This window comes from Buteo buteo, chromosome 19 (assembly GCF_964188355.1).
Source record: "Buteo buteo chromosome 19, bButBut1.hap1.1, whole genome shotgun sequence".
Classification (NCBI taxonomy): Eukaryota; Metazoa; Chordata; class Aves; order Accipitriformes; family Accipitridae; genus Buteo; species Buteo buteo.
This window is the reverse complement of record NC_134189.1, coordinates 2,538,831-2,560,413: the sequence shown is the minus strand read 5'-3', so window position 1 is coordinate 2,560,413 and position 21,583 is coordinate 2,538,831. Positions and strand designations below refer to the sequence as shown.

General features: G+C 52.5%; 3 protein-coding genes across 5 annotated transcripts; 1 reads left to right on the top strand and 2 right to left on the bottom strand.

The window, feature by feature from the left end:
- Positions 1-561: 561 nt before the first annotated feature.
- Positions 562-1,668, bottom strand: LOC142041891 (urotensin-2 receptor-like). The gene has a single exon (XM_075051124.1). It carries the CDS (start codon positions 1,666-1,668, stop codon positions 562-564), a length of 1,107 nt encoding a protein of 368 aa, XP_074907225.1.
- Positions 1,669-3,804: 2,136 nt separating this feature from the next.
- Positions 3,805-13,699, bottom strand: LOC142041744 (arf-GAP with dual PH domain-containing protein 1-like). Of its 3 annotated transcripts, none has more exons than XM_075050831.1 (11): positions 12,407-13,699; positions 11,283-11,413; positions 10,281-10,372; positions 10,109-10,191; positions 9,284-9,396; positions 7,570-7,716; positions 7,064-7,147; positions 6,668-6,730; positions 6,085-6,156; positions 5,338-5,569; positions 3,805-5,250 (listed from the first exon to the last, which is right to left on the bottom strand). In XM_075050831.1, the coding sequence occupies exons 1-11, from the start codon at positions 12,945-12,947 to the stop codon at positions 5,222-5,224; spliced, it is 1,587 nt and encodes a 528-aa protein (XP_074906932.1). In that variant the 5' UTR covers positions 12,948-13,699; the 3' UTR covers positions 3,805-5,221. The 3 variants fall into 3 exon arrangements, 2 of the variants coding, with proteins under 2 accessions (XP_074906932.1, XP_074906933.1); XM_075050832.1 differs by having other exon boundaries at positions 5,338-5,412; XR_012653537.1 differs by lacking the exon at positions 3,805-5,250 and adding an exon at positions 6,406-6,555 and having other exon boundaries at positions 5,409-5,569.
- Positions 13,700-13,861: 162 nt separating this feature from the next.
- On the top strand, positions 13,862-20,050 carry NOL12 (nucleolar protein 12). Its single transcript, XM_075050833.1, has 6 exons — positions 13,862-14,063; positions 14,170-14,275; positions 14,491-14,539; positions 14,977-15,119; positions 16,117-16,217; positions 16,897-20,050. The coding sequence occupies exons 1-6, from the start codon at positions 13,987-13,989 to the stop codon at positions 17,066-17,068; spliced, it is 648 nt and encodes a 215-aa protein (XP_074906934.1). The 5' UTR covers positions 13,862-13,986; the 3' UTR covers positions 17,069-20,050.
- The last annotated feature ends 1,533 nt before the right edge of the window (positions 20,051-21,583 follow it).

Below are 21,583 nucleotides of genomic sequence, written 5' to 3'. Positions count from 1 at the left end.
TTCGGGGCAATCTCGCAATGTCTCTTAACCACACTTGGGAGTCTTTTTTTTTTAGAAAGACTCTTCAAAGATTTCTTTTGTGGAGGGTGGGGGAAGAAAGATGAGTGTGAGCTTTACCACAAGAGGATGAACCTCATTCAGATCTCCTGCTAGCGTGGCTGCTTCTTGAAGTGACTCACTGGTCCTGTGAAATCTGTGACTCACTGTTACCCTGACTTTATTATGGCTTGGCCCATTGCTCGCGAGGAGGTGAGGGGTGGCGAGGGTTCCCCAGCTGTATAATTTACACGTATCGAGGCTGACTGCTCCCTTCCACCTACTTCCCAGCCTTGCGCAAGGCGGAGGCTGGCGTGTGAGGGCTGAAGGACCTGAGGATGGAGTCAGGATCCCTGGGACAAGCGTCCTCCCCCAACCTGAGGAGGGTTAGCAGCCTTGCAAAGGGCACGAAGGAGAAGGCACCGCAACAACGACGGAAGACGCTGCACGGAAAGTGATGCATTTTTATTTCTCAACTCGACCCCAGCCAAAAGCCGGGAGATATTCCCAACCTGGGGGCACTGCTTACCCTTCGCTTTTTCCCACAGACCCCAACAACTCCCCAGAAGCCAGGGGGACGCTGTGGTCTCCCACCGGGCCACCCACAGCCTGCCGGGAGGATGCCGGGGGCCGTGCCGTGCCCATCCCGTTGCGGTTGGGGCGCCGGCGGTAGCTGCTGGCAAGCAAGGTGTAGAGGAAGGGGTTGACGCAGCTATTGCCGTAGGCCAGGCAGGTAATGCCAAAGTTGAGGTAGGCTTGGGCAGGGGGTCCGATGCCCAGCCCCTCGCCCTGGTACAGCCCGGCCAGCTGCCAGGCCCAGAAGGGGAGGAAGCAAGCCCAATAGGCCACCACGATGGCGGAGATCCTGGAGAAAAGCCGCCGGGTGGGGGCCCGGCCGGCCGCCGGCAGCCCCAGACCCCAAGCGGAGGACCGGTACGCTTGGGCCAAGCGGGTGTAGACGACCCCCAGCACCACGCCGGGTGCCAGGATGCTGGTGGTGAAAAGCACCGTCAGATAGAGCCGGAAGGCTGCCGGCGTCCAGGTGGGGATGCAGAGACGCTTGTGGGGGCCATCCTCCTCCCGCAGCTGGGTCATCGCCATCATGGGGGCCGTAAGCAGGAGCGAGAGGAGCCAGAGGACGGCGCTGGCCAGCTTGCGGCAAGCGTTGGTGGCCCGCCTGGCCCGCAACGGCCTGGCCACCGCCCAGTACCTCTCCAGGCTCATGGCCGTCAGGAGGAAGATGCTGGCGTGCATGGTGAGGAGGTCCAGGCTGAGCAAAAGCCTGCAGCCCACGTCGCCGAAGAACCAGTCATGGGCGAAGTAGGTGCAGACCACGAAGGGGATGGTGGAGAGGTACAGGAGGTCAGCCAGGGCAAGGTTGATCACGTAGACCCCCAAGGAACCCGCTGAGTAGCCCGCCACCCTGCCGGAGGCCACCACCACGGTGTAGATGTTCCCCGCCATCCCAGTGAGGCACATGCCCAGCAGCACGGCACCCAGTGGCCCCGTAATCGGGCTGTCCCCTCCCAGGGCACTACTGTCGTCACCCCCACCGCTGCCTTCCTCCAAGAAGCTGCCAGCCTCAAGATCCTCTCCAGGCCTTGTGCCGATGAAGGAAGGGTCGTAAGACATCTTTGGGTAGGGCGAGCAAGAGCAAGTCAGGCTGTCAGAGACCCGCTCCTCCCCCCCTCGCTGTGTGGGGCACACTTAGCCTTAACAGGAAAGCAGCCGCGGGAAGGGAAAATGGAAAGAGTTCATCAGGCATAGGTACTCCAAAGAAGTCTATTTCTCACCTCCAGCCGCCCAGTCCATTTTGCTGATCTTGTCCATCACAAGCTCTGTCTGGTGGTTTCCCTTAACCATCAAAGGGCTGAGAAACGGAGACTGCCCTCCCCTTCAAGACCAATAGGTGCAAAATAACCTCTGCCAGCCAGGAGGAAACGTCTCTGCTCTTCACCGGCTCCTCATTTGCTGCTTCTCCAGCATTCACTGGGCCCAGGGAAACCAGCAGACTTGGTGGACGAGTGGATTTCTCCTCCTGAGTCTGTGTCCTCTCAGCTCAGACAGACTCTGGAGAGGTGGGCTCTGCCCCCCTGAACCAACCCCTGAGTAGTTGCCTTGCCCACTGCACGGAGGAATGTGTCTGACTCACAGCTTCACACACCGGTGCGAACGCAGTCCCAGTTTATACTGGGCTTTTAGCCACTAGCTGCGGAGCCCAGCTGGCTCTCTCCTTTTTCTTGCAGACACAGTCTTTCTTCCCCCATGTCTTCCTGCACCTTCCTCCTGCTCCCTCTTCCTTCTTGTTCTTGTTTCCCTTTCTTTTTCCCATTTCCCCTTGCACAATTGTCCTCATTTGAGAGAGGAGACGACTGAAAGCCAAGACTTCCTAATGTGGCAAGGCAGGAAAAAGCATTGCGCTGCGGCTTTAGAAGGGAAACAAGGGCCAGCCCTGAAAGTGCAATAGGCAGGGAGCTGCCACACTGCTCTTCTCAGCCCTTCGCCAAGCCAGGCTGAGAGGGTCTGTCCCCCACTCCCTTCCAAGGACAGCAGGGCCCCTTGAGGTGTAGACAATGGATGTAGCCCCCAGTTTGCAAACCCATCAGATGGTAGGACATCTCACACTTTCTATGACCTGGGCCTCTTCCACCCTTGTGCCCTGGTCAGCAGCAAGCTCCTAGACACTCATAGGGCTGGATATTTTAGAGCCACTCTTTCCTCCCTCTCCCCAAAGACCATCCTCCTTCTTTAAGCTTTCCCCCTCCCTCCCTCGAACCCCCAGGACCTGCTGCCTCACCTCAGAGCAGGGGAGCAAAAGCCTGTTAAGCAGGCACCATTGCCTTCTAGCGGGGCATCACTGCATGACACCTATGTCCCCACACTTCTGCACCCAACGCTACCTTGCTCTTTCATCTCCCACATCCCAGCCTCATCGGTCTCAGGGAACCGACACGGTAGGACAGAATTTGCAGAGCAGAGACAGATGTGCCGTTACTAAATGTGCTCTGCTGGTAGTTCACAGGGGTTTTCAGGCCACTCCAGCCACGCTTTTTTGCATCGTCAGTATATTAGCTTCGTTGTGGCTGAGTCAAAAGCCTCCACTCATCTCCAGCAGCGATAACTCAACAGCAAACAGGAGAAGGAAGCATCTCATGGGTACTGCCCTCACTGCAGTAGGATCAAGCACCCTCCCGAGCAATGTGCTGCATGCAACAGCATCAGCTTCAGCATGACCACGCCACAGGAGCGGGCATATGGCACGTATGGCATTGCTGGAGGGAACTTCAGAGGCCTCCCTCTGGATTATCTGTATTAGCTCCTGGCATATCTGGGTCATGCTCTCTACTCTTTTTCACACAGAACTGAATGTGCAGGTTGTTTAGATGGGGCTTAAGGTTTTCTAATAGACTACCCCATTTCATGTTACCAGAACTTATAGGCACTTTGTTTTGGAACACAAGCTTTACATTGGCATTCAGTTTTTAGGACAGTCGTGCTCCAGACTGGGAGAGATCAGCAAACTGCAGTGAAAACAGACTTTTGGGTGGAAAGCTCCATCAGGCCATGGCAGCAGAATGAGTGACGCTGCTTCTCATCCAGGAAGTCAATGCTCCCAACAGGTTGTGGTGGTCTCAGCACAGAGAGGCATCCCCAGAGAAGCAGAGGGGGACCATGACTTTGCCTGTTTGGCTCTGATGGGAAGATTCACAGTCCACATGCCCCAGGAAATGCAATGAATAGCCATGGCTCTTTGCTCTGATTGTCAGTGCTTTTTTTTTCAAGAAACAACCTCATACCTTAGCAGTTAGCAGCTCAGTTTGTTTAGGAAGTTAAAATAAATTACAATGGGATTTTTAAAATTAATTTCTTTAGGAGCTAATTAAAATACTGTTTGCCTCATTAATTCCAGTTGGCTCCCCTTAACACACGAGCTGCCTACTCTCACACTGCCTGCGTAAAACTGCAGACACATCAGATACTACAGTCATCAGCAGAACTCAGCTGGTCCTTCCAGCATGTGAAACACAGCTCTCCCAGGAGAGCTTTAAGAAATGATCTTCAAGATATGAATCATAGCCTGATTTAGCGGTTAGGGCTAACTGTTCCTAGAAGGACAAGAACATACAAACTTCCCTGTTATACTACTGCATAAAATTATATGTATATGTGATATACAGTATAAACATATGTAATGTACAGGGCAGAATGAAAGTGCCAGGCCTTTGACGTACAGACAATGAGGGAGTAGAGAACCATGCACTATTATCTTCAGACATCAACCCCTAGGCTCTAGTAAAGACAACAGAGAGTCTGAACTCCCTAACAGACATGCCATAAGCTGCTCTCTGCAGGACCCAACCTCTCTCCATTTGTTTGACTAGAGACTCAAATTTGACAGCTGAACTTCAATGGCATGAATATCCCTTACAGTATCTTCCCTATGACAGTATTCCACCTCCCACCACTTTTTGTTACACGTGCAAACACACACACATTATCCACATACACACATGTATACCCACACACTGGTTTTGAGTGGATCTCTTAATCTTCTCTGCAGCAATTGGAGGAAGGTCTCTACACAAATGAGGTCTGAAGAAGCTTTCAAGCTCATACACAGCAGAAGGAAACAGGCCTCACATTTGGCTGTTAGATTACATCTTTTAAGTGACCTTTCTCAACTACAGCTCTAACTGATCAAATATCTAGATGTTTCACATCTCTGTCGCCAGCAGAGAAGCCATTTCTTGTAAAGGAACAGTCTCTCCTAGTCCAGCAGCCCCTGCAACCTGCTGGGGTGTAGCTCCAGCCAGGCAGCTCTTTTCTTGCATAAGGCAGATGGCTGTCTGCAGTTTCACACAGGAGTGATGCTAGGTCCATGTCCAACACAGCAAGTGCCAAGTTTTCAAGGCCCAATTGACAGGCAAGGCCTGCCAGCATCCAGTCAGATCAATTTAAGTGACAGGTTGCACCAAGGATTCACACTCACAAAGTCTTGCACTTGAAAGGAAGCAGCTTAACTGGGCCCTCAGAACAAAGTGGACCATCTATGGGGGAAAAAAGTGCTTCAAGGGGTGCTTCGAGAGCACTGTGTTTCTCTGACGTCGATCTCGTCTCCTCTCCTGACAGCCCACCCAACAGGTCCAGGTAGAGTTGAGTCATAGCAAGGTTCCTGCATGGCTTCCTAGGATTTAAACTTGAAGTAGGCTTCAACTGTAGTGAAGGAAAAAGGTGGTGCGTTAGGGCAATACCCTGAACCGGAGTGGCAGGAGGGGAAGGAAACAGCATCCAGGTACTTACTTGCATATTCCTGTGGTGTCATGGCCTGGTTGATGATGCTAGTGAAGGCTGCAATCCAGTCCAGCTGGTCAGTCTCTGTCTCGCAGGTGAAGAGGTATTCCCGGTCAGGGGTGACAATGGTGAGGCCATAGTGCCAAGAGAAGTTGCCCTGTGTCCCCGAAGGCAATCCCTTCTGGACGCTATATCCATTCTCTCTGCTGCCCACAAATACCTCACCCTTAGCAAATGCATCCTGCACATCAGGAGGGAAAGAGAGGGATTTACAGAAGCCAGAATTCCCCAGAAGAACCAGGGAATAATAGCAGTGCACCTAAGGACAGGAGGAGAGTGGGTGAGGGCCAGGAATGTAGCAGCAAAAAGATCTGAAAGTGGTCAGGGGATTCAGAAGAGCAGGGAGGCTGTGCTCAAAGGCAGCGGCAGAAAGGAAAATTTAAGAGCATAGGTCTCGAGAGGTCTGAGAGAAGAACTGCTGCTCCTGTCTCTCCACGTCACCTCCCATGCCACCCTCCTCCGCACCACCACCTTTACACCACTGCCCTCCCTGTTCCTGTTGTTTGCAGGCAGTGAAACAAACACAGAAAGTGCACAATGAACTAAGAGGGATGGAAAGGGGAAGACCTAGAGTCTATTCAGAGCAGCTGGGGAACCTGCAAACCCCCTTACTGCAGAGCAAAGACTCTGGTTGCACTTTGACCCTGCCCTCAGCACTGCTGCCTGCGGCTGCCAGACGTCAGATCTCCCTCTCACCAAAGGGTCCTTGAAGTACATGAGCCTGCGGTGATCCAGCGTAAACCAGCGCTTCTTAAAAGCCTCTCTCTGCTGTGAAGGGAAGAGGTGACATATGTAAGGGGACAGTGCCCTCTGCTGCGAGCAGTGCGAATGGATACCCAAAATTCATCCCAACCGCTTGAACCAAGCCCCTGCCTTAACAGCAACCTCCTCCTCGCCCTTTCTGAGCTGAGAGCGGGGATCAGTATCAGGTTTTTCAGCCCCAACTGCTGTCCCCAACTCTTGGACTTGTGTGAAGGACCCCAGAGTTGAGACAGGAGAAATCTAGACGCTAAATACCTGTAAGGTCACGCACACACAGACACATGCAGAGAGATCTGTTGTTCTGGGAGAAAGCAGGGACTCTGGCTTCATCTACTTTCACATATGTCCTTCCCCTTCCTGTTATTCTCCCCTCCCTTGGTGCACACACACTGTTCCCACGGGTGTCTAAAGAGTCAGGGGGGAATGGGGAAACAGCAGGAGAAAAACATTGAAGTAGGGAAGGTCAGTGGCTCTCTGGCAGGTCCCTGTTAGATTTTTTTCTCCCACAGCAGCCCACCTTGGGACCAGTCTTCTCCATGTATCCCTCCTTCAGGAAGTTTCTTGTCAGCCGATTTTTAATCTGACAAAAAGACAAGAGTAACATTCACTTAGCCACGTTTCTTCGCTTCCCCCCGCCTTCCTTCCATTCCCCCAAATTCAGTCACCTTTTAAATTAATGTTTGTAGAACTGCCTAGCCTAGAGTCACTTCTGCCTCCAAAGTGCCCAGAAACAGCAGAGAGCTGTTGTTCTCTGGCCACCACAGGCCCTTATACACACATTTTCTCATCCCTCTATCTAAACACTGCAATTTCCACTTCTGTACCTGGGGTTCTAATAGTAACTAATGAGCTCTTTTATCACATAACCAAGTACTGGCAGGAGACTCAGCACTGCGCTCTAGTGCTGCCTTACCTCATTATCGCTGGCAATGGGAAATGCTACCTTCAGATAATGGAACTGCACAGAGCGAATGGCATTGAACCAGTCCACTACCTCCTGAGAACAGAAAAGGACGGGACAGAAAGCTTAGCCAGAGCAACAGCGAGCCATCTAAATTCACCCAGCTGCACCCAACCCTATGTTTACTACAAACACAGCCAGCTCTCCCTACACTGCACCTACAGCATCCCCCTCACACACACACAGCCAGCCCAGCTGCCCCATTCCCCACATGCACAGGCAGCACACCTGCACATCTTCTACGGCAGCTCCTCCCACACAAACCAACTCAGCCAGTGCTCCTGCCCTGCTCCCTGCAGCAAAACCCTCATGGACACACAAACACAGAGCCAGAAGCCCCACTGTTACCTACAGCAACTCACACACCCCCCATTCTACCCATGCTTCAGACTATTTAATATTAGCAGCTTCTCAAATCACCTCAGTGCTTTGCAGTGTTTGATGCTAAAACCAGATACCTTTCCACTTTCATGGTAGACAAATATATTCCGGGTCTTGTTGTCTTTGAGATAGGTGATCTGCAGGCCATTGGGGTTCCCAATCTTCGCTGGCTGGAACGTAGCATTGATGACATCTATTTTAACATTGATTTTGGGTTCTTTGGCCTGAAAACAGAATGGCATTGGTCAGCAATCCTAGTGGGAAAAGGACCTGAGCTACTGACTTAGTGGGGTAAGACAGGGTTAGAGGGTTTTAAAAGGTAATAACTGCCCCTTCCCAACAAAACTGTTGTAGCACACACTCCCTTCACTGTGTGGTGTGCTCAAGCCCAACCAGTGGCCCAGCCCCTCCAATTTAGATTTGAGCTGTGCCTACCCTGGAACTGCCAATGAAACACTGAGAGTGTATCTGACTTTACAGCTGAGCCAGTCTAAAGGCTAACTGACCTCAAAAGGAAAGAGCTCACTTCTAGAACCATAGAATAGTTTGGAAGGGACCTTTAAAGGTCATCTAGTCCAACCCTCCTGCAATAAGCAGGGACATCTTCAGCCAGATCAGGTTGCTCAGAGCCCCATCCAACCTGACCTGGAATGGTTCCAGGGATGGGGCATCTACCACCTCTCTGGGCAAACTGTGCCAGTGTTTCACCACTCTCATTGTAAAAATGTTTTTCCTTCGATCTAGTCTAGATCTACCCTCTTTTAGTTTAAAACCATTACCACTTGTCCTATCACAACAGGCCCTGCTAAAAAGTCTGTCCCCATCTTTCTTATAAGCCCTCTTTAAGTACTGAAGGGCCACAATAAGGTCTCCTCAGAGCCTTCTCTTCTCTGGGCTCAACTGTCTCAGCCTTTCTTCAGAGGAGAGATGTTCCAACCCACTGATCATTTTTGTGGCCCTCCTCTGGACCTGCTCCAACAGGTCTATGTCCTTCTTATGCTGGGGGCCCCAGAGCTGAATGCAGTACTCCAGGTGGGATCTCACCAGAACGGAGTAGAGGGGGAGAATCCCCTCCCTTGACCTGCTGGCCATGCTTCTTTTGATGCGGTCCAGGATACGGTTGGCTTTCTGGGCTGCGAGCACACATTGCCAGCTTATGTCCAGCTTTTCATCTATCAGTACCCCCAAGTTCTTCTCCACAGGGCTGCTCTCAATCCCTTCAGCCCCCAGCTGGTATTGATACCAGGGGTTGCCCCAACCCATGTGCAGGACCTTGCACTTGGCCTTGTTGAACCTCACGAGGTTTACATGGACCCTCTTTTCAAGCTTGTCCAGGTCCCTCTGGATGGCATCTCCTGCTCCTCCCTGTCGCAAGCCATTCCCTCCCTTGCCGCATTCATTTCAGGGAGATGAACGAGCAGACAGGTAGCCCTCCTCAAAACAAACCAAACAACAGGTTTTTGCCAATTTGGCTCACAGTGGGGTGAGGCTGGTTCCAGGGATGGTGCAGGATTACACAGCCAGGCAAATGGATAAGGGGTGAAGTGAAAGATCAGCCCTTTTATCAGCAGTGAGGGAAGGGTGTAGGGAAGCACAAAGGGAGAATGTGGGGAAATGTCACCCTGACAGTAGGAAGGGGACCCCACTCCTCAGTGACATGTTTTGTTATCATCCCTGGCCTGGGATGAGCAAGGCAACCTCACAAACATGCACAGGAAATAGAAACATCTTTGTGACCCCACTGCCCTGGGTGGAGTACACTCCAAGGTGGGAGTTGACCACCATACTCACATCCTGCTTGGTGAAATACTTCAGACACCCCTCTCTCTCAGACAAGAGGAACTTGCGGGGTAGGAACTGCCCATTGTCTCGACCTCGCTTCCAGAGGATACCTTCCTTCACCCCTAGGAGCAGAAAGGCCACGTTTAAGAGCATCCCCCCACAGGCATGGTAGGCATCAGAGAGCTGCATGCAGCCTGGGGTTCCCAGCCACACCTCTGGGATAAAGCACATGATAGACTATTGCTGAGAACACTTGAGAAGGAGATGTCTCACCTCTGACTTACAGTTGAAGGTGATGGTGTTCCTAGGTTTGCAGCCCAGATAAACAGTTACCAGAAGACACTCCCAGATGCTTCCCACCTCCTAGTCTGGCTCCCATTACTGCCTCTGACAGTGTGAGAGCCATCTCTCCTGTGAACACCAGAGTCCTGGCCCACGCAGACCCTGGTGCTGGACCAGAACTCTTCCCACTTGACTCTGCAGGCCCTTGCACTGGCAGTGACATTTCAAAGACAACTGCCAGGGTTGGAGGGGGTGGCATGCAGCAGGACAGAAATTCCTTACTGCAGAGGTCTGGCTCCACCAGGACAGCAAACGCCTTTGAAAAATGCCAGCCGGTAATACCAGGCTTGGGAGCAACCCATGGCAGTGCCAACTTATGCTGCCCACAATTTAACACCCCCCCCAAAACAATGCCCTGTAAGTACCAGCTGGGTTCTTGGGAGTACTTGTGGGATTTGCAACACTGACAGTATGAGCTTTAAACTCATGGTGCTCAAAAGCTTCCAGCCAAGGCAACAGGCAGGATATTTTGATGCTGTACTCTGCTCTTACCATCAGAATACGGCAGGTGTTTTCCCAGCTCAGTGAACTCTTTGCGTTCATATTTGGCCCGTATCCACTGTTCTCTCAGCACTCTAGGGAGAGAGGTGACAGGTAGCTCAGAAACAAACTAGGAGAACCCAGAAATGCCCTTCCCCCTTTTCTTCTGTATGCAGCAACTTACTGGCAGTCATTGTAGTTTGGCTGGTAATAGTAAATAGGGATGTGAGCTTCATATGTGGCTTTAGTCACAGCATTCCCATGCTTGGCCAGAAACTGCAGAGTTAGACAGAGAGTTAGCGCCTTCCCTTTGATACAGGCACATGTTGGACCTTTTTCTTTCCTGACCCACTACAGAGCTAGATGCACATCGAGCTCTAATGGAGCATTCTCTTTCCCCTCTGTTGCAACATCCCAGCAAAGTCTGGCTACAGAAAAGTGGGTCTCAAAGGACTTGTCTACTCTCAGAAGTTACAGTGATTGCACCTGAATCAACAGAATGCCATAAATGTCACTTCCACGGGGCTGGGTGGACACACATTCCCTGGATTTGCTGCCATGCCTCACAGCTCAGGGGGGACCAAGTTCAACAACAGCTCTGCAATGCTGTCTAGGAGGACATTCCAAACCTCTTTGCTCTTCTCCAAAGAGCAGCGAGATACAGATTATTTTCTTTGGATCTCCAGAAAATTTTTTCAGTCCCCTGAAGATTAATGGGTTGAGGGGTGTGGAACAGGGAGAAGTCAAGTTCCCATAAATGCCATTTTTTCTCAAGAGATCACATTATATCTGGAAACTTCTCTGAGCATGGAATTGCCCGAGGTTTTCCCCTCGTACTGCTGAAACCAAGAGGAGACATTGAGGCTGGATGGTGCTGGCATGTGGGAAATGAGTAATCTGGAGTGACAAAGACCCTGAGCCTTGGCAAGATACATTGCAAGAGCTCTGCCTTTGCCATAAAGTAATGGGACATGGGGAGATACATAAAGCATGTGCATTCTACATCTCTCAGTGGGTTATGGGGAGTTATCCCCACTTGAGTATCCAGAGCATGAGTAGCAAAGGGACAGATTAAATCAGATTAAATCTCCAACTCTGTGAGGACAAGGGGCTGATTTTCCCAGGACAGTTAGTGTATGGCCTAGACCCAAATCACCTGACATACTAGTGGGGATAACGATCTCACCTGCACCTGAGCATCATCCCAGTGGTCCATCTTCAGGGATTTGACTTTGCTGATGCTAGGGATGTTGCGGTGAATTCCTGAACAGCTGAGGCATATAAAGACACCCAAAGTAGAGGATGCCCAGTCAGGATCTGAGAGTATAAAAAAGGGTATGACTAGAAGTGGTTAATTCCCCTGGGAGATATGCCTCAACTGAGAATGTAGTCCTGAGAGACAGAGAGCCGGGTGACCACTGTTTCATCCATGCTGGTTAATTAACACCCAAGGTACAGATGCCAGTCAGGAAAAAGCATAGCTATTAGTTCCTCATTTCCCCTGCTTCAACGACTTCATCTGAATCTCTATTGACCTGAATCTTGAGAAACTCTAAAGTGCTCTGCAAACTCCCCTTTGTGTAAAGGGTCACCCACAATGAAAATGACACCACCTCTGGGAAAAGATTCCAGGAGCTGTTTAGTGCAACACAGCAAATCCCCAACAGTATTTAGCTCAGCAGACTTGAATTCAGAATTTTCCTGGGAGAATTTAAGAAGGTAAAATGGTACTAATTAGCCCAGTCTTCATTTGGCTTGGGTGGTACACTGCACATGCCCTTTTTGGGAGGAGTACGATGGGTGTTTTTAGCAGCGCTTGTAAGACCTCAAACTGGGTACCCTTTTGAGAGAGCAAGCCCTTCGGTAAAAGAACCCTCCAAGGTGGCTGTGGCAGGTTGTCAGTTCAGAGCTGAGTCACGGAGGAGACAATGCCCTCCTGAATCATGCCTTCTTTCTGGAGCAGTTAGGATTTCACCAGGAGCTTTCCTGTCAGGTCCTGACTGGGCATGACCTTGGTTTGTATTTGAGATCTGACACAACTACAACCCACAGAGCTGCAGCTACACAGCCCCTGCTCATCTGGCACTACCACGTCCCGGCCCTTCTTCCCACCAGCGCTGTGGCATCTCCTTCCTCCTCCCTTGCCAACTCACCTCCAGGGAGAGGAAGCAAATACCCAGAGCAATGCCTCTCCTTTCTCTCCAGCCCAAGCTCCTGTGCAGTCCAGACAGCCGGCACTAAATAGCTGCTAGAGACCAGCCCCAGCTCCCTGCTTCCAACTCTTTCCTCCAGCAGCCCTCAGGGACTCACCCGGCTTCCCGCAGTCGGCGCACAAAGAGTTTTCCGCTCTTTTCCACACCTCCTTCAGGGCCTTCATGCTCCGCTCGTTGCCTCCGGCCATCACTTCCAACGTTATCCCTCCAGGCAAGGCAGGACAGGGCCAGGAGGGCAGCCGCCTGCACCTTCTGCACCTGCAGGCCAACCCACTGGGTTGCCCAAGGGAGAAGGAGCCACCAGAGAGACGGAAGCTCTGGCAGATGGAGGAAAAAGGGGAAGGCAGGAGAAGCCGTAAGGTTAATGGAAGGAGGCCTGACGGTGCACCTGAGCTGGCTGAGTGCAGGCAGGGGCAAAGAGGCCGGAGGCTGAAGTGCACCCAGACTGTGAGTGAGGAGGAGGAGGAGAAGACCTGCCCCATGGGCGTGGAGGGAAGTGCAGCAATTAACCACAGAACTGGTTTTTCCGCATTTCTGCTGGTGAAAGGACAGGCCAGGAAAAGAGCACAAGCAGCAAGTGAGCTGATAAAGGCGAGGCGGCCCTGGATGAGCAGCCACCAGGCTGTGTCAGGACTCATCACGCTCTGTGTGCTGGGGGGGTGTCTTTGGCTGCCCCCGCAGTGCTTCCACCAAAGTCAGCTGGCCACCATGCAAGCATGACACCCATTTTTAACACGAGGACTGGAGGGCAAGAAAGGTTCAAGAGTTCAGCCAAAGCCGCTCAAGCCAGCAGACGCCCCGGCAGTCCTGATGCCCCCCCCTACTCACGCTGGTACCCCTCTCCACCATCAACTACAGAAACCATGGCTGTTCTTTCAGGTCCTGCACCTTGGAGACTCGGTGTCAGAGCCAAGACCTGTCCTGGCACTTGCCTCCCCCAGCTAAGAGGAGCAGCTCAGGTGCCACTGACACCAAGCAATGACGATAGCTTGAAATAAACTCTCAGGCCTTTACTGAAGAAATGCAGGCGTTAAATATTTGGATGAGCGACCTTTATTAAAGAGATGCTGATGTAAAAGTACTCGGAGAAGCAGCAGAGCGGGTCTCGGGGTGAAAGAGCGGGTGCTACGCTGGCTGCACAAGGTAGCGGGCTTAGAGCCTTTTCCTTGGAGGGAGCTGAAGAGGAGCAGGAGCTGGAAGCATCTGAGCCTGAAGAAACCCCCTGTCCACCCCAGGCTGGGTGTTAGGGCCAGGAACAGACACCCGCGAGGTCCACGATGGTGGCTTCTCTCTCCTGCCCCAACCTGGGGAAAGAAAGCACACCAGGAGCGGGCAAAGGGAACGCGCACAGCTCCCACACACCGCTGGGACACGAGGACCCCATGTCTGCCTCGCTCCGCTCCTTCAAGCTGCCTCACAGCCGAGGCAGTGGCACCGCCATCCCCTCCCTCCCACCCCACAGCCCGCCATTCTCGGGGCTCCCCCAAACCCTGGGGCCGCTCCACCCTCAGCCTCATAAAGAAACCAACCTCCCCCCACACACACAGAAAGAAAAAAACCCCTTATGCCCGGCCAGGCGCGGGTGGCACAAAATGGCGGGCGGAGCAGGAGGGCCGCCCCTCACGGCCGGGCGGCGGCGGAAGAGGCGGGCGGCGGTAGTAGGTGTGTGGAACCGCCATGGCGCGCAAGAAGAAGAAGGGTCCGGCCGGCCGTGAGGGGAAGCTGGTGGTGACTTTCGACGAGGAGAGGCGGAGGTGAGGCCGGGGCCGACCCCGGGGGTGGGGAGGCATTCCCCGGTGAAGGGGGTCACTAAAAACCGCGGGGGGGGGGAATGTCTGTTTTCTGCGTTGCCGGCGACAGGGAGTACCTGACCGGCTTCCACAAGCGGAAGGTGGAGCGGAGGAAGGCGGCGCTGGAGGAGATCAAGAGGAAGCTGAAGGAGGAGCAGAGGAAGATGAAGGAGGAGGTATCCCTACAAACGTCCCCTGGGTCCTCCGCGGGAGAAGGGTCCGACCCCTCCCGCCATGAGCGGGGGAGCAGGCCGCGGGGACCTAGGCCGCCGGGCAGGAGGGGTCTTCGGGCTTCCCCTGCCCCGTTTGCCAGGGACAAGGGGCCGTCCCGGGTGGAGGGTGGGCGGCTGGAGCGGCAGAGGTGCCGCAGTGACCTGTTTCCATCCCTCAGCGGCACCAGGAGTACCTGAAGATGCTGAGCGAGAGGGAAGAGGCGCTCGGTACGTGCTGGGCCTTCGGTGGCAGGGCGGACGCCTGAGGGGTGGGAGGTGGGCGCCCGTGGTCCGACCCCCTCGGCTGGGTGATAAGAGCAGAGGTGCTCGCACACCGTCCCACAATGTCAGCTCCTCGTTCCTCCCGTGTCCCGCTGGGAAGCTGGGCAGGGGTCTGAGTGGGGACCCTCGCTGGCGCAGGGGCTCAGGTGGGTTGTACGGAAAGGAACAAGCAGGAGGACATCTCCAGGGTGTTACCAGCTCCTCTCTGCTGGGAGAAGGCGCTTGCCCTTCGTGCTTGTAGTGCCGGTGTTCAAGCCCCCCCGCGCTTTAACCCTGCATGCAAAGGCAGGGTTACTCCCCCTCAGCGTGGCGCTGCAGGAACAAGCGAGCGTATCTTGTGAAAAGTTGGGCGCTTTGCAGCGCAGGATTTCTTGTCTCCCCAGATGAGGCTGATGAACTGGAGCACTTGGTGACGTCGCGGACAGAGTCTGTGAACATCGACCACCCAAACCATGTTGTAACAGTGACCACCATCAGTGACCTGGACCTCTCAGGGGCACGCCAGCTGGGACTGACCAACTCTGTGGTAAAGCCTCTTGCTGCCTCTCTGATTGTATCAGCCATAAACATGCTTAGGGCTGGCTAGGTAGGGCTGGTGGTCCCTGAATATGCCCAAAAACTTGCAGCTGGCTGATTGCAGGGATGAAAAGGAAACTCATAACTTTCACATTCCTCCACAACTTATGTTGGGCCTCTAAAGAGGACGAAATGTCCTACGTGGGGATAGCTCACTCCAAACCTTCCTGGAATCCTTTGCAAGTCCCAGCTTACCTTGTGCAAGTGAATGGCATCACAGGGCTGGATGGGGAGAATGTATTTTAAAAGCCGATACAACACAAGCAGCAAGATTTCAGACTTTGCTGCGTGGGCTATCCTCAACCTCTTTCCTGTGTCCTGTCCAGGAGGAATTACTATTAGCACGAGGAGGGAATTCTTTCTCCGTGATACTGTGCTTGGACCACAAATGAGGAAGCCATTCAGTTCTGGTTGTGGTTGCTTTTATTCTCAAAACATATTGTCACTGAGATCTCTTATTTGTTTCATAGAGGCTTTCAGGCACTGGTTGACTTGATCCTTTTGATCTTCATGACTTGTGGTTGGATTTGAGCTCTTTGGGGAAGTGCCTGTGTTTGGCAGTTAAACTTGTACAGTTATAAGGTCATCTTCTAATCTGAAAAGCCACTTTAAAAGGTTTTAATAGTAATTTAAGAAAAAAGCTGAAACCTTTAATGCATACTTCAGACTTTAGTTGCTTGGCCATTAAGATCATGCTGAAGTCTTTAGATCTTAGGGTGGATTACTGTAGGACTTCTTGCTGGTTGTCCCTTTCTGAGTGGCTGCAATAAGAAACCTTGAGATTGGGACAGCAAGGGACATGGAGAATCAAAAAAGACTTCATCCATGACTAGGTGGTTTACAAAACAGGATGAAACCAAGAAGGCAGCAGAAACACTGGAATCACAAGACTGCCTGTTTTAATGTGTCTATAGGGATTTTTTTCTCTTTTTTGCTTCCTTTTTAAGGGAAAAAGTGATGGATCAGAAGAAGAGAAAGGGGAAGAGGTGGTGAACAAGCCTATAAAAGCAATGCCCAAGAAGTCCAGAAACCCCTTCCTATCTGAAAAGTATGTATGAATTCATTCAACTCTCTGCTGCTGTGCTGTGCACACTCATCAGGAGGATCTTGTGTTCCCAGATCAGCAGTGTGGTTGCAGGGAGGGGATGCTGTGCTGCCTGGGTGCCGGTGGGCAGGAGCCAGCAGAGGGCACTGGTAGAGCACAAGCCTGCCCCAGACGCTCCATTTCCATGGCATTGATCCCTGGTGACAGCAGCAGCAGCAAGAAGAGAAAGAGGAGGATGTGGTGCAGGGCGGGCTTTGTCCTAAACTGTTTACCTAGTCCTTCTTCTCGGCAGATATTGCAGGGAAGGCTATATTGCAGGGTGCAGGGTTTGTCTCTAGGATTGAAGGTCAGAAGACCCTAAAGCTTAAAGCTTTGACATTCTCCACATTTTTCAGTATCCAGGATTTACGACTACTTTGGGGATGCGGAGAATTACTTAACTCTGTGGTGGCTGGGCTGCCCAGTGCTCAGAAAATTCATTTTGGTTGTTACTGCACATGCAGACTTGCAGGTTTCCTGCCCTGTCAGGGTGATGCCCAGCACAGTGGAGTTCCTCTGGGGCTTGCCATGGCTGGCATCCATTCCCACTGGGCCACACAGTGCTCTCCTGCTATTGTTGTGGTGTCGCCTCGCTCCTGCAGACTTTGGTCCCCAAACATTTCTCTCTTCCTGCCCTGCACAGGATCTCTTCTCTTACTGCCACGCTGCACATGCACAGCCGGAAAAAGACGAAAGGGAAGAGACCCCAACGGGGGCAAGGCCCACGCAAGAAAATCCAGAAATCCAGCACGGGGCGAACCACTAAGACTCAGAGACGGCGGCTGACAGGCAAAATGGGCCGCGACCAAGATTAACAGAGAAACTAGTGCTCAGACCAGCAGCTGGAATAGTGCTCCACGTCTGGCCCGCTGCTCTTCAGGGCCCCTTCATTGTGTGCAAGGGCCTTGTTTACCTGGCTCTCTGACCAGCAGTGAGCACAGTTCAGCCTTTCTCTCACCTCCTGAGCACTGGCCAGGGTGACTAGATGCTCCACCCACTTATTTCTGCAGTGATCTCCAGCTAAGTGTCTGGGTGCCACGGAGTCTCTAAAAGCTTCTGCTGCGGGTCCTGTTCTCTGTTTTGCATAATCCTTCTGTCCTTGGGCCTCCCCTTCCAGAGCTGATACTTGGCTTTATCAAAGGAGAGGATCTGGGGTGGAGTGCAACAGGCACATGGTCAGGGCAATTTATGAGACTTGGAAGAGCTCTGCTTCCACTCGTGCATCAATGCCCTGGTATTTCTGCTGTGCAGTAAATCCTTTTTCCATGGAGAAATGGTGTCCTCTAGTCTCACGTGTTTCTTCTCCAGTGCCACACCTGAATGCAGGGGTACTTTTTGTTTGGTACCTGTGCCAAGTGAAATTTGGTGACTGTGAATAAATCTTTATAAAGTCATTTTGCTAAGAAAAAAATATCTGTGACTTACTTGAAGCATAACAGCAACTGTGAAAACACCAGTACCAGCTTTAAAGAGGGGAGATGATTCCTGGTGCTTAAAGGATATTGAAATCCACTGGTGCTTGGGAAATGGAATAGCTAGGAGCTATTTCTGCGGTAACGCAGAGCCAGCCAGAGCAGGAATGGCTCATTCTGTTGTCTGCTGAATATGCTGATCTTAATTGCGATAGCACAAAGGAGTATGAAATGCCCTAATGCCCTTGCTGTATGTGTGTGGCCTTCTCTGGGAGGGGAGCAGCAGAGGCTGCCCTTTACCTCAGGGCTGCTGCAGTCATCAGCAGTTAATTGCCTTTCTTCTTTGGACCTCAGTATATGTTTTTTAGCATGGATGCCTTCAGCAGGAAGGAGGGGTGGTTGCAGGGTTGGGGTTGAGGAATACTGGTGGCAAAACCGTGAGTGAATCCTCTGAGGAGGAGGTGAGCCTACGCAGCATGCTGGCTTCTGTCGTGTCGTATCTGTAGGAGGTGGTAGCTATTCTGCCTCTGTCAGCTAGGTCTTCTCCCATGCCACATGTGTACTGGCAAGGAAATGACAAAGAGGCCTGTGTGGCCAAAACCCACACCAGAAAATTGGCAACTCGGCAATGGGCGAGTACATAGATTCCTCATGCCAGAAATGGGAGGGGAAAGAGTAAACCAGTGCCTGAGGCTTCATGGAGGAACATCAGAGCAATGCTGATGGCCACCAGCTGCTAAAGCTAGCAGCACCAGCCTGATGTGTCTCCCCATCATTTCTTGGAGCATGCACACATGGAGAAATTCTTCAGTGTGTTGAGGAGGCGGGTATGATCTCAACACTGACAGCAGCTACGCAATTTCTGCTAGAGCATCTTCCTCTGGAGGGAACTGGGTGACATGCATGCTTGTGAGGAATTGGGTCCTTTGCACCTCCCTCTCCCTTCTGAAGAAGGTCAGTGGTGGGGAAGTGGACACTGTTATCCCATGTGCCACTGGTGTCTTGTGTGCTTGGACTCTGAGTCCCATCCTGAGCTGAGTTCTTAGGCACTAACGCTGAATAACCTCCGTCACATCATGAAAGTGCAGTGTGTGGTTCCTCACCTCCAAAATAGTTCTCATATGCTACCTCAAAGGCCGCTCCAGAAAGCTCATGGGGTTTAACGTGTGACCTTACCCGTCTTTCCTGTCTCATCTCGGAGTGTTGGGTGTTTCAGAGCTGCAAAAATGCAACTCGGAGGCAAGGCCAAAAGTCTGTTGCTGCACTGGATCTCATCCAAAGTGTCCAAGAGGTGCCGTGTGTGGAGCACCAAGTGTTTCTTGTTCTGGTTTGGGAATTATGTGCTCTAGAGCTGTTTGTTTGGGTTTGAGAGAGATGTAGGAGGGAAGGAGAGGGAAGTTCTGTTTGGAGTGGTGTACCACACCAAGGGGACTGCAGCTCAAAGCTGGAGGACAGTGTGTGACACCCTCAGTCTGGGTTGTACAGCAGCTTTCCCTTCTCTCTGGGATGTCGTGCCTGTGGGCAGAAGGTGACTTGCACTTCCCCACCCCAGGAGTTTGCTCTGGAGCTGGGATAGCCACTGTAAAGGAAATGTACAGTCTGTGTGTTTGTGAAAACTGTGGGTTGGGTTGCCTTCCGCAGCCTGTAGACAGCCTGGCATGGTAGTTGGATAGTGCTGGATTACCTCATTGTAATCCTGATGGGATGTTAAAAGTGACCTCAATAGCACTTTGGTGTTTGTTACTTTGCTGCCAGGTGATTTAGAAGAATCTCTCTTTTAGTTTGCTGTTTCCTTGGCCCTAATAACTTCTGAGCCTTTCTCAAGTGTCAGCCGAAACCTTCAGTGGCCTCTTCCATGATCTGAAAGCTTCCAGTTCCTGCTGGAAGTTGTGTTTTCACATGGCGGGGGGGGGGAAGCATATGGAAAAACTGAGAACAGAACTGTAAAATCCTATACAGCATTAACCATCAGGATTGTTCGCTGCACTATTGATTTCTCCATTTGATTGATTAAAGTTTTATTTTGTAATGTAAATTACTGACTCAGCCCTAGCCTGCTGTCTTTGTTATGCACAGGGTGTGCAGTCGGGCTACCCCAGGATATATTGGATCAAGGATATGAGCTCCCACACACAAGTTAGCGCATTAAGTGTTTGCCAGACACATCACAGTTCATATCGGACTGTGGCTTAAAACTCGTTTGCTGCTTCCCCTTGTTTTCAGGATGGATTTGAGCATTTTTGTTGTTTGGTTTCCCACCCCCCAGCTGCTCACAAACAAGTTCCAGCTGTTCAGGAGGAGGCTGCTTCCGAATATAAGGTACCTGCAAAAATCAACGTGCTAATGCAGCTGCTGCTCCGAAAAGGAAAAGCAGAGACCAGCAGTTCCCTGTGTGCTCCCCCTTGCGTGGCCTGTACACAGCTTTTCACGCTTGGCTCTGCAGCTGGGTCACCTCGGGCACCTGCGCGTTACTCGTGCTTGCGCCTGAGGGTTCACACGGAGAGATGCAAGGCTTTGACGTGGGCTGCCACGCTGGGGTTTCCATGCACGATGGCTTTCACTGGCTAGACGGCGATTCCACACACATGCGCGCACAAAAATATAATTGGGATTACGGAGGATCAAAACCAGTCCGGGAGCCAAAAAGGTCAGACAGTTAGGGAAAAATAGGAGTGCAGCGCAAAGGAGGCATGGTTGGAGCATGCGCATGAGCTGTGTGATAATTAGTGTGCTGTATTTATTGCTCTTAAGTAGCGTATCAAGCTCAAGGCTGTAGCCAGTACAGTCCCACTGCTGCTTCCAGCATTGTATTCCAGAAATTAACTGGGGAAAGAAGTTACTGCGAGAGTGACAAGAACTTTTGGGGACTAATGGAGCCGAGTAACTGGGGTTGTCTAGGAAAGACAGGTTTGAAGAGTGGTTTGCAATGGGTAAACAAGAAGTGAAATTAAACTTTTTTTAACGCTCACCAGGACCAGGAAGAGAAGGAAGTTGAATTGTAGCAGGAGCAATGGAAGACGGACGTTAAGCATGTTTCACTAGGAACAGCAAGGTTCAAGCAGGGCTTGTGCTCGGCAAGTAAAGCCCGGCTTAGACAAACCTCTCTGGGGAGTGCTGTGGGTAGGGATGACCTCCCGTTGGAGCTATGCTGGGGACGCGGTGACGTTTGGCTGTCTCGGTGCTTGCAGATGATTCCGCTGCTTTGGCACCTTTTTAGGGCTCAGGTTAACCACCTCCTGGGGCGATAACCTCCGGGGGAGCGCTGAGGCAGGCGGTGGGGTGGTCCCGGGGGAGATGCAGCCGAGGAGAAGGGCAGGGAAGAGGCCGAGGGCGCAAGGCGGGGGCGAAGGAGCCGTAGCCCGGTGCCCCCTCCCCAGCCGCAGCCCCCCCCTCGCTCCTTCACTAGCCCCGCGGCCACCAAGCCCGGCCCGGCCGGGTCGGGTCGGGTCGATCGCCCGCCCGCTGCCACCGACACGTGGGTGCCCGCACCCGTGGGCGCCATAACCCCGCGCCTCCGCCAGCCAGTCTAGAGAGCGATATTTAAATGACTGCTCGGTGGCAGCCAATGAGAGGGGAAGGGGCGGGGCCTCGCTCCCCGCGGTTCCCACGGCGAGCTTCATTGAGGGGGGAGCTCGGCGGGCGGCGAGGTGCTGGGAGCCTTGGGGAAGGTGAGGTACTGGGGGTACTGGGAGGCACTGGGAGCGCTGAGCGTGGCTGGCTGCGTGCCAGAGGCCTTGGGGATCACAGCATTATCCTGGCAGTAGGTCCCAAGGGATGTGGGGAGCGATGATTTGCCCATCAGGCAGTGGGGTGCCATGGGCTCCAGCCACAGGTGGCACTCCATGGGCAGGGGTGGGCAGTGATGTTGGGGTGTTTCGTGCTGCATCCCTGGCAGGTGAGTGGTTAGGGTCCTGTCCG